This window comes from Mytilus californianus, unplaced genomic scaffold, assembly GCF_021869535.1.
Source record: "Mytilus californianus isolate M0D057914Y unplaced genomic scaffold, xbMytCali1.0.p SCAF_8, whole genome shotgun sequence".
Classification (NCBI taxonomy): Eukaryota; Metazoa; Mollusca; class Bivalvia; order Mytilida; family Mytilidae; genus Mytilus; species Mytilus californianus.
The window spans coordinates 4,034,841-4,047,734 of record NW_026262734.1 but is presented as its reverse complement, the minus strand read 5'-3'; the positions used below and the strand labels follow the sequence as shown (position 1 = coordinate 4,047,734).

Below are 12,894 nucleotides of genomic sequence, written 5' to 3'. Positions count from 1 at the left end.
ACCCAACAACGTGTTGCCTGATTGGTCTGAAAATTTCAGGGCAGATAGATCTTGACCTATGAACAATTTTATTCTTGTCAGATTTGCTCTAAATGCTTTGGTTTCAGAGATATGAGCCAAAAACTGCATTTTACCCTATGAACTATTTTTTAGCCATGTCGGCCATCTTGGTTCGCGGGCGGGTCATCGGACACATTTTTTAAACTAGATATCCTAATGATGATTGTGGACAAGTTTGGTTAAATTTGTCTTAGAAGTTTCAGAGGAGAAGATTTTTGCAAAAGGTTACAAAAATTTACGAAAAATGGTTAAAAATTGACTATAAAGGGCAATAACTCCTTAAGGGGTCAACTGACCATTTTGGTCATGTTGACTTATTTGTAGATCTTACTTTGCTGAACATTATTGCTGTTTACAGTTTATCTCTTTCTATAATAATATTCAAGACAATAACCAAAAACTGCAAAATTCCCTTAAAATTACCAATTCAGGGGCAGCAACCCAACAACAGGTTTTCAGATTCATCTGAAAATTTCAGGGCAGATAGATCTTGACCTGATAAACAATTTTACCCCATGTCAGATTTGCTCTAAATGCTTTGGTTTCAGAGATATAAGCCAAAATCTACATTTTACCCCTATGTTCTATTTTTAGCCATGGCGGCCATCTTGGTTAGTTGGCCGGGTCACCAGACACATTTTTTAAACTAGATACCCTATTGATGATTGTGGACAAGTTTGGTCAAATTTGGCCCAGTAGTTTCAGAGGAGAAGATTTTTGTAAAAGTTTACGGACGACGGACGCCAAGTGATGAGAAAAGCTCACTTGGCCCTTTGGGCCAGGTGAGCTAAAAATAATGACCCGTCCAATAACCTTTAAATAAACTCATCATAGATACCAGGATTGAAATTTTGTATTTACGCCAGACGCGCGTTTCATCTACAAAAGACTCATTAGTGACGCTCGAATCAAATAAGGTTAAAAAGGCCAAAATTAAAAGAAATACATCATGTACATGTGAATCAAATGTACAAAAAGGCAGTTTTATAAGGATATGAAGGATTTTAAAAATGTGATGGTTGTGAAATTTTGTAGTTCACACTTGATTATTAATATTTGTTTAATTGATTGACTTTGTTATACATGTGTAATAATATATGGTCATACTGATCACACAACTGATAAACCTAGGACAAGGATAATCAAATGTGTCAACAAATAAGGTGGTCAGTCATTAAATCAATATAACTTTGACCTCAATTGTTTTCCATTTGAGTGTGGTGTAAACAGTCTGGTAAGTCAAATAAAACATGTATCCATTGCTTGGTAAATGTCTGTGTATCAAACATGTGTATAACATTGGCACATATTAACCAAAAACTTTAACCCTCCTCCCAATAACCACTCCAAACCCTCCACCTCACATTTACACCCAAATTTTAATCTCTCCTCCCCACATGCACACCAAAAACTTAAACCCTCCCCCCAATACCTACTCCAAAACCTTAAACCCTCCACTTCACGTACACCCAAATTTTAATCCCTCCTCCCCACATGCAAACCATACACTTAAACCCTCCTCCACACATACATCCCTGAAAACTTAAACCCTTCTTCCAATACCTTTAACCTTCCAACCCACATACACACCAAAAACCAAAAACTTAAACCCTCCACCCCACATACACCCCAAAATCTAAAACCCTTTACTTCACATACACCCCAAAATCTTCAGCCCCTTACTTCACATACATCCCCAAAAACTTAAACCCTCCTTGCAATACCCACTCCAAAATCTTAATCCCTCCTCCACACATGCATATGTACCAAAAACTTAAACCCTCCACCCCACGTACACCCTAAAATCTTAATCCCTTTACTACACATACATCCCCAAAAACTTAAACCCTCCTTCCAATACCCACTCCAAAATCTTATTCCCATCTCCCCTCATACACACCAAACACTTAAACCTTCCTCCACACATACATCCCAAAAATTTAATCCCTCCTCTCCACATACACAACAAAAACTTGCACCCTCATCCCCACATACACACCAAAAACCTAATCCCCCCCCCGCCACGTACACACCAAAATCTTATCCTATCTCTATATTGTAGCATGTGTTACTGTTGTATAAATTTAAGAATAATTCTAACATTAATTTAATATACATGTATATATATATATATATATATATATATGTATGGTGACTGTTTACTACAATTCATAGGGGTTAACTTTCTGATGCAATGTTAGACAGAATGTAGTTATATATATATATCACATGTACATGTACAAGTACAAGATTCAAATCAACAAAACAAAGTAAACACACACACACACACATGTAGCAAACTCAATAAAGTATTTACCTCCTGTATCCCCGTTAAGAAAACTTGTCCTAGTCATTTTTAAAATTCTTCAATTTCTCAACAAGTAATATGACTCTATACATATAGCTTTTTATAAACTATAACAACTTTATTCAGATAAAACACATATGACCTTGACTCCAATCAGACAGTACCCACATGACATCATTTGACTTTTATAAGTACATGTACTAAGATAATACCAGATTTATCAATGAAGTAGATATTATTTTTATCAATGAACAATCCTTACTGTTTTCATGTTGGTAAACATACAGTTGTCCATCCCATAACAATAAAATTTTAGAATTTTTTTTTTTCAAACATGTTACAAAGAAATTTGATGGTAGTGTTAGAATGTCTGTAGAAATAGACATTAGGTATAGTAAATTTGATGGTAGTGTTAGAATGTCTGTAGAAATAGACACTAGGTATAGTAAATATGATGGTAGTGTTAGAGTGTCTGTAGAAATAGACACTAGGTATTGTAAATTTGATGGTAGTGTTAGAATGTCTGGAGAAATAGACACTAGGTATAGTAAATGTCATGGTAGTGTTAGAATGTCTGTAGAAATAGACACTACATGTAGGTATAGTAAATTTGATGGTAGTGTTAGAATGTCTGTCATGTCTGTAGAAATAGACACTAGGTATAGTAAACTTGATAGTAGTGTTAGAATGTCTGGAGAAATAGACACTAGGTATAGTAAATGTCATGGTAGTGTTAGAATGTCTGTAGAAATAGACACTTCATGTAGGTATAGTAAATTTGATGGTAGTGTTAGAATGTCTGGAGAAATAGACACTATGTATAGTAAATTTGATATAAGTGTTTGAATGTCTAAGTTTTGTTTGACAATGATAGGTAGACTTTCTGATATCTAATTGACAAAAGTAGGTAGACTTACTGATATCTTAATTAGTTTGACAATAGTACAATGTATGTAGACCAACTGATATCTAAGTTTTGTTTTACTATAGTACCTGTAGACTTGCTGATATCTAAGTTAGTTTGACAATAGTAAGTAGACTTACAGATATCTAAGTCAGTTTGACAATAGCAGGTAGACTTACTGATATCTTAATTAGTTTGACAATAGTAGGTAGCCCTACTGATATCTAAGTTTTGTTTTACTATAGTACCTGTAGACTTGCTGATATCTAAGTTAGTTTGACAATGGTAAGTAGACTTACAGATATCTAAGTTAGTTTGACAATAGCAGGTAGACTTACTGATATCTAAGTTTGACTATAGTACCTGTAGACTTGCTGATATCTAAGTTAGTTTGACAATAGTAAGTAGACTTACAGATATCTAAGTTAGTTTGATAATAGCAGGTAGACTTACTGATATCTTAACTAGTTTGACAATAGTAGGTAGACTTACAGATATCTAAGTTAGTTTGACTTACTGATATCATCAGAATCTGTACACTGGAACCCAGAAGGTCTTGAAGAGGTGGTTCTCATTTACTTGGTTCTACTGTCTTATCCAATGATCTGAAATCATTCAATGTTCGAATATATGTAAACAAAGTACTTCTTACATATATGTAGCTGTAAATATTTAATATCATGATTAAAATGCATCTTACATGTATATAATTTACAAAAGCAGCAAATAGTTAAAAGCTTTTAATGGTAAAAATATACAATGTATACATACAAGTTGTGAATACTAACTGTAATCTGTCACTATCATGACTATGATTATTAGACTGTTGCCATTGTATAATATATAATTAACTGTATCTATAATACTACTCTCAAAATAAACAAAAGAAACAAAAAGTATCCTGTTTCAGGAGATATATATGTACATATATATTTATAATTAGTATATATTTAGTAGTTGTTTGTGTAACAAAATCAATGGGAATCCTGCTCTATAAGCTATAGTCATGATATATATAAAATATATTAATATGTTGCAAAGGCTTTATCAAACCCCTAGTCTGAATGACATCCTGTCATCGATATTAGTCATGGTTACAAAGGCTTTGTGACACTTCTAATTTTTAATATGAAATCATGTCGTGGATAATAGCCATGGTTGCAAATATTAGGTCTGAGGACACAGTTATCGTCCTTTGATTTTCATTGTCTACAAATATAGTCCCTGGTGTGGACAGTGTATAACTTGCAAATTTTGTTCATACACTCTCCAAATTTGTTTCTTTATATTTTATCATGTTTATGCATGAAATATTAAGTAGGGGATGAAATTACATGTTAAAAAAAGTTGAGTGATGAATTTTTATGTTATATGTAAAGTAGTGATTTGGTCCAGTTAAAAAAGGTAAAAAATTAGTATGTACATGTATGCAGCTGTCAAACTGAATTATAGACCCCTTAACAAAGAATTGTCCATATTTTGAGTTAGAGCTGGTAGACTTTTCTATAATTCTGATATTATTTGTCCCAAAAGTAGTACACTACACTGTAAAAATCTTTTTAAGCTAGAGCAGGTCCGATTTTTTTAATTTGAATTTATTGTCTAAAAGAAATGCACTACCAAATAACACTGTTCTCGGGCCAAGACTTTATCACACCCGTAATCTGATTGACATATATCCCATGTCATAGATATGAGCCATGGTTGTAATGACTTTATCAAACCCTAATCTGAATGACATCATGTCATGGATATGATATCATGGATATTAGCCATGGTTGCAATGGCTGTATTAAACCCCTAATCTGAATGATATCATGTCATGGATATGATATCATGGATATTAGCCATGGTTGCAAAGGCTGCATCAAACCCCTAATCTGAATGACATCACATCATTGATATTAGAATAGTCATGGTTGCAAAGGCTGTATCAAACCCCTAATCTGAATGACATCACATCATTGATATTAGTCGTGGTTAAAATTTAAGGCATAACAAACCCCTAATCTGTGTGACATCATACCTGTCAACCTATGAAAATAAAAATGCTTGTCATGACCTGCATTGAAGAAGAAAATCTCAGGTCAAAACAAACTTTTTTTCAGCTGAATTTAAGTATTTAGGAGACATTTCTTTATATTTCAAATCGAACAGTTTCCAAAATATGTTCACATGGTGAAGTACTAACTGAAAATAATTTAAAACTTTAATTTTATTTTTTCATTGCATAATAAGCCATTGAAATGTTGATGTGTTATACTTTGTCACTTCAAACCAAGCCATACCCCCTCTTCTTGTTTCATTCATTGTTTTATATGAATTCTCAGGCTACTTGATTTCCAGTATGGTCATAATGTACAGTCACATTGTGATGAGTGTGGTTTTTTTACTACCCATGAGGGTCTTGCACGGTCGGTATAATGCAGTCTCAAGGTTTGTTGATATTGGAATATAGTAAAAAAAAATTAAGCATTTAAAGGAAGTATCTAGATAAAAAATTTAATTTTCAAAATAATTTTTTAATTGTTCTAAGGTCATGAAGGTAGAAAAATAAAAGAAAGTAATATTCTGATACGTATTTGCATTCAATTTGAATTAGTTTTAATCTTTTTACAAAAAAAACCCATAAAATTAAGGAGTATATTGTGAAAGGTGACAAAAAAAGGGAAGTAACTCAAATTTATTGTCAAACAACTTTGAAATAGACAAATTATTTGTGACCTTAAGCTAAGGTAATTGGTGTTAATTAACAGTGTGTTTGATAACAAAGCTGTCAAGTGAAGCCATGCAATTAATGGGTCACTTAATTTGACAGTTAACACAGCTAGTTGTACTTCCTGTCCAGGAAAAATTATGAATTTGCCGGTATTTCAAAGGAAAATCACTTATGAAATCAGTCTAAAGCACAAGAATCCGTTTGAACTATATGTCCCCATTCAAATGCATTATTCATCCAAAAAAAAAGGGGGGTTCCAACTTCCGGACCCCCCCCCCCTTTTGGATCCGCCACTGACAAAGGCTTTTTTTTAAGCTTCAATAATCTCAGCCTGAGGTAATACACAAGTTGCATAGATCAACAAATGTTATATGTAGAGTTATTCCCCTCTTCTCGCCTCAGTTTTAAAATAATACTCCTAAAATAAAATGTAAGATTTTTCTAAAGGTGATGGAACCAACATTACAGAGTACTGAACGAAATAGAAAATTTAGATTATTTTGCAGACTGGAAATTGAACTGAAATTGTTGAATACTTATAAATATTTTTTAAGTACTGTGCAAAGATTTAAATAATTTAAATGTCAGATTTTGTTTTTATCAAGTTCTGTTTACATGTGCAATGATGTGTGAAAAGGAAATGTAGGTCATCACCCCAAGAGTCCTCAGAGCACTAGTACTGTTGTGTATGTAAATTTGTGTTTATTGAGTGTTAAGAAATATCATGGAATACAGAATATGTAAGTATTTTGACTGTAAAGGCTGTTATCCCCCTTTATTTACATTTTCGTCTGAAAATTCCCAGTCTGACAATATATATTTTCATTTTGGATAATTACTGAAACGAAACACTTGAAAGTTCAATATTAATTTATGACATTACTAGTTATTCGCATGTTGTTAAATTTCTATAGGTTTTTAACTATATTTTATCAACATCAATAAACAAACACACCAAACAAGATAACATGATATCTTCTTACCAGCAGTGTTTTCTGTTTTTAGGTAAATGACCGAATTTTACATTTATACTAACGTGTTGATTTACTCGTTGACACGTGATATTTTTATTGTGCGGTTCAATCAGATGATTCTGTTTATCTCTACAAAATTCCTTTACTGAGTTAATATCCTTCCTTAATATTGGATATAGTGTGGTTATTGCTTATTTTTCCAACGAAACGCACCGAACAATTGATCATGAAATGAACACAATACAGATCAAAACTTTGGCACTTACTGGTTTCCTGTTTATTTTTCCTGATCATCGTTATCTCAGAATGTAACCCAACATTCCACAGAGAAACATGGGGGTGTGTCCGATGTGACCTTGAACGATTTTCTTCATCGTGACAGTTTTCGTGTTCTATTTTTTTGTGTGGAAAACATCGGTATACACGATATTACTTGTATTTTTTCATTGTTTGCACCAAAATGAAAATAACATTTATATACTGTATATAAGAAAACTTTCTGATTAAATACCTTGTTTACACAAATCCCTTTCTTATTTTCTTTTTTCTTATTTTTTTCAAGTTGGGAGGGGGTTGATATATGGTTTGATTTTAAAATACTCAATTGAGAAAAAAATATTTGTTTCAAAAAGGAAAGTAAAAAAACAGTTTTTTTTTTCTGTTGAAAATTTGAGAGGGAATAGGCGAGACATATTCCATATTAGGGTTTAGTCCAAATAATTATGAAAGGCTATTTTAATTTTTCGTGGTTACATCTTCCTTTTTAATCTAAAATTGTGTGAAAAACTCTACAAGGGATTATGTTAATTTATGCTACTATTCAATTCATTTCTTTTTTTAATCCGTTAATGCATGTTTATAGCGTACATGGATAATTCTTTTCAATATCCGTTTATCAGTTCTTATTCAGTACGTTTGATTACAATGACATTAATCCGTTTTTCAATCATCGCCTATTGTTTCTTTTTTTTAAGTGCTAATTGTATGTTTGTTAAATCATTTTGTCAACTTTATTATTATGTAATCTTAATTCTTTGGCAATCTGTTAACATTGACTATCTAATTCTTTATAATTTGTCGACTGAGGTTAGTCTTCAGTCAGAGTCGGCCTTTTGCACTGACATCATACGTTCATTCAGAGACGTATATATGTCTCTGGTTCATTTGAAGTGAAAATAAAAATCCATACTGAAACTCATCGTTTGTATTCGCTCTACCAGTCTGTGAGTTAGTTTCGCCAGTGGGTTTGTATTTCATAGACAGGGGACCAGTCGTCGGTCACTGTCTTTCATTTCGGCATCTATGTTTCAATAACAGGACCTGTTGCACTGTGTCAAACATTCCCGTAACAACATCGTTGTCACACATTGAAGGATTAACAATGGATGGAATAAATAACCATCAAATTTCTTTATTTTCTTTATTATATCCCAAAATAAGATATGATTAATCGCTCATTTTACCAAATTTTGATCTCATTTGTTGTAGTCTAAAGGAAAAAAAAATTTCAAAAAAGCCAGACGGCATTTTCGGAAGAATCTACTCAACATTACATTGCAAAAGGTGTTCAAAAATTTCAAAACACCAGAGCCCGTTGAAGACGGATCGTACTCATTATAAAAATTTGAATACATGGTATGATTTCCAATGAGATGACTATCCACCCGGAGAGACCAAATGAACTACAGGTCACCGTACAGCCTTCAACAATGAGCAAAACCCATACCGCATAGCAAGCTATAATAAAAAGCCCCGAAGATAACAAATGTAATACAATTCAAACAAGAAGACCAAATATTTATGTACAGAACAATAAACGAAAAACAAATATGATATACAGTTGAAATCTAGGTTTATATAGTCTATGGAAAGGTATATACTATGAAATTTAGAGCGAGGGGCTTGACCCGAGCTCTTAATTTCGTAGTATATACCTTTTCTTAGAATATAGCAAAGTACTCTCGACCAATGAAATTGTAGGATTGGATGCCTCTTAATTGTGAAGAATGAATGTAAATCATGTTCTTAGTAAGGGATTATCCTATTATTTGGGTCTATTTACAGTTCAAAACAAAGAGTTTCTATAAATGAGTTACAACTGCCCTGAAGCACATTTATCAGATTGAAAGGATTTATCACAGAGAGATTGAAACTGACTAAAAGTTGAATTGTGAAACAAACAAAAATCTCAAAATAAGTTGTTCACTGGTGCAGTAAAATTGGTACCGTGAATGTTATTATGAAAATATTAATAACTTCAAATTACTATAAAATTAAACAATACCAAAGCAATGCAAAAAAAAAAGGAAAAAAATCTTTCAGATAAAAAATAACCTAAATCTTTAGCTTTCCAAAACTTTGATTACTTGATCAGCGGTTGGGGAGAATAGTTATTTCCAATACATGTATTCCGATAAAAAAAAACCCAGAAATTTAGTTTTGAACATATTAAAAACTTTTAAGGGCATTATTTTTTAACATTTCCCTGACATAATGAAACAGTATTTGATGTAAAAAGCCGGATCAAATTATTGGCTGTGAAATAAAATTTAGTTGTAACTCAAATGTATTAATTGATTTAAACTGTAAATAAAAAAAGGATAATTCCTCACTAAAATATTACATGATTAACATTCATACTCACAATCAGGAAACATACAATTCCTACCTTTTCTTTCTACTGTTGTGTCACCTAATATCTATAACGCATTTTTTTTTAAATATTTCCCAAATGTTAAGAAAGTCCTCACATCACTAAAACTAATCCATAAATGACATGCCGAAAAAGGAAGTCATGCATCAATTATAAACATTGCACTGACAATGAAACTAATTGATAGATCATTTGAGCCTTGAGCACTTTACAATATTCTAAGTTTGTAAGAGAATGATAATCCCTTTCTTCATGATTAAGTACGAGCGATAGCGAGTACTTATCATGAAGTAAGGGATTATCATTCTCTTACAAACTTAGAATTAATACTTAATATTAGAATAAGAATAAAATTGTTTATTATAGTGTCACATATTGATTGAGACAAGGCATTCACATAATATTCAAATACACACAAACAACAATCAATATCCAGCCAAAAAATGACTTATGAGACACTGATCCTTAAAACCAAAATATATACAAAAATATACTGTTTGAACTTATATATAATCTCATAAAAGTTATACTCAAAATGGGACAGGTCACTTAAAATATAAAAAAAAAATTGGATTAAAAAAGATATATATTAACTATGAAATATGATATATTATAAAATGATCACATTTGGGTAAACATCTTATAAATAAAAGCATTAAAAATTGATTATAGGAAAATATTACTGTAAAAATAATTTTCTACGCAAATAAAATTTATGTAAACATTTGCAAAAATAATACTGGATATTGGTACAATTCATAATTTCAATAAATTTTCTGTTTGTATTAAAATCTTGAAAGTCTTCAATAAATTTTGAGCATTCATTTAAAAAGTCAGAATGTGAATATATATGTTCAAACTCTTTTAGGTCATTTTTTAGTAGCAATAAACCAAAAAACTATGTCAATTGGACATGCTTTGATACTATTTTTGCCCTTGAATTTTTACTAGATAACATTTTTGTTCGCTTTGGAGATTCCGTATATCGTCAGGTTATCGGAATTCCAATGGGGACTAACTGTGCACCACTTATTGCGGACCTTTTTTTGTATTGCTATGAGTTACAATTTATGACAAAAATCAGTAAAGACCCATCGAAATAACATCTGATACACAAATTTAATAATACTTTTAGATATTTGGATGATATTTTGGCTCTCAATAATGACGACTTCAGTATGTATACTAAAGAAATTTATCCTGTTGAACTTACTTTAAATAAAGCTAATACTAACAATGACCACTGCCCTTTCCTCGATCTTGATATCTATATCATTAACGGAAAGCTTAATACTAAAATATATGATAAAAGAGATGATTTTTCATTTCCTATCGTTAATTATCCATTTTTAGATGGTGACGTTCCCTTGTCACCATCTTACGGTGTTTATATATCTCAACTTGTACGATTCGCTCGTGTATGTAACAATGTTTTAGATTTTAACGAGAGAAATTTATGTATTACTGAAAAATTATTACACCAGGGTTTTCGATATCACAAACTAGTCAAAACATTTACTAAATTTTATCATCGGTATAAGGACATCATTCGTAAATATAGCTCAACATGCAGACTTCTTATACGTTCAGGTATTTCACATCCAATTTTTTATGGAATTATTCTTTATAAAGCACAAAAATGTCAGTATTCACCTCTGAAACTAACAAAACCTTTAAATAGACTTATTAAGAAGGGATATAGTTACGATACTGTTGTCAGGTCATTAAAGATTGCATATTTTGGCGTTAATATTGATTCACTTATAGGGTCTTTGCATCGGCACTAAACACATTTATTTAAAAACCAGTTGTTGGCATGACACGGGTTATGTTCTTCTCATATATGTTATGATGGTATGATACTAAACCTCTAACGGGAAGGATTGTGCCTGATTTTCATATGATGAAGACATAATCTTTCAATCAGTTTAATTGAAGTCTGGAGCTGGCATGTCAGTTAACTGCTAGTAGTCTGTTGTTATTTATGTATTATTGTCATTTTGTTTATTTTCTTTGGTTACATCTTCTGACATCAGACTCGGACTTCTCTTGAACTGAATTTTAATGTGCGTATTGTTATGCGTTTACTTTTCTACATTGGCTAGAGGTATAGGGGGAGGGTTGAGATCTCATAAACATGTTTAACCCCGCCGCATTTTTGCGCCTGTCCCAAGTCAGGAGCCTCTAGCCTTTGTTAGTCTTGTATTATTTTTAATTTTAGTTTCTTGTGTACAATTTGGAGTTTAGTATGGCGTTCATTATCACTGAACTAGTATATATATTTGTTTAGGGGCCAGCTGAAGGACGCCTCCGGGTGCGGGAATTTCTCGCTGCATTGAAGACCTGTTGGTGGCCTTCTGCTGTTGTCTGTTCTGTGGTCGGGTTGTTGTCTCTTTGACACATTCCCTATTTCCATTCTCAATTTTATTAAAAAGATTGTATCGAAGATCGTCATATAATGAGCATTCCATTAGAAAGTGTTTTTCTGTTTCAACGCTGTTAGTTTCACACAACACACATTTTCTGTGTGCAATGGGTGTAGGCGGCCTGGAGTATCTTCCCGTCTCACACGCAAGTGGAAGTGAACCGGAGCGAAACAGAGCCATTGTACGTCGCTCACTTTTGAAAATGTTCAGACGGACGTAGTGTTCGGTTTTGACACATTGTTTGTATTGCCTATAAGTTCTTAATTTGTTTCCGTTCTGTGAGTTACGTCGATCATTAAAAACTTCCCCGTGCCATTCCGTGTTATCTAATACAGTTAATTTATCGCTAATTGTACGCATAACAGCTTTTGTAGATACAGATAAGTTATACATAAGATCTCGCACATTTAGCAAATCAACAGTTTTGTGCACTTGGAAAGCCCAGCCTTTTCTATGCCTTGAAGTCCATTTTAGTATTTTATTACAGTTTCTATGTTGATCAGAGCGTAAAAGTCTACACAACAGCCTACAGTAGTTAATTCGCTGTTTTGTAAAGCACGACGTCCAGCCCATATCGCCGCGTGACGCTAAATTAGACGTTCGTTTTCCGACGGACAAAAAGAATTTACAGGCCCTGTTCTGAATTGTCGATATAGCACTAAACGATTTAGTACCCCAAATACCACTACCATAAAGAAGAACTGGCTCTACCAATGATGTATACAGTTTAGTGTAAACCTTATATGTCATTCCACCTAACATAGACGCCTTTGTCATTAACGCTCCGAGGGCACGACTAGCCGCTTTTGATAGTTCCGTTACATGTTTTTTAATGTCAAGTACTCGTCCA

At 32.6% G+C, this 12,894-nt stretch overlaps 2 protein-coding genes across 5 annotated transcripts in view; one reads left to right on the top strand and one right to left on the bottom strand.

The window, feature by feature from the left end:
* Positions 1 to 12,894, bottom strand: part of LOC127712273 (WD repeat and SOCS box-containing protein 1-like) — a 141,065-nt gene that overhangs the window by 21,424 nt on the left and 106,747 nt on the right. For 2 of the 4 annotated variants that reach the window (XR_007987012.1, XM_052218652.1), the window contains exons 1-2: positions 6,975 to 7,027; positions 3,790 to 3,877 (exon numbers count right to left, since the gene is read on the bottom strand). Coding sequence is in view for 3 of the 4 variants with exons in the window: in XM_052218652.1 (XP_052074612.1) it covers positions 3,790 to 3,847 (58 nt within the window). In the remaining variant the exon portion in view is untranslated. Of the gene's footprint in view, positions 1 to 3,789; positions 3,879 to 6,946; positions 7,028 to 12,894 lie in introns of those variants that run through there. The other 2 variants (XM_052218653.1, XM_052218654.1) reach the window with 2 other exon arrangements.
* The window catches only part of LOC127712275 (uncharacterized), a 31,569-nt gene continuing 25,166 nt past the window's right edge, over positions 6,492 to 12,894 (top strand). The window contains exon 1 of the mRNA XM_052218658.1: positions 6,492 to 6,731. The gene's annotated coding sequence lies outside the window, so the exon portion shown is untranslated. The remainder of the gene's footprint in view (positions 6,732 to 12,894) is intronic.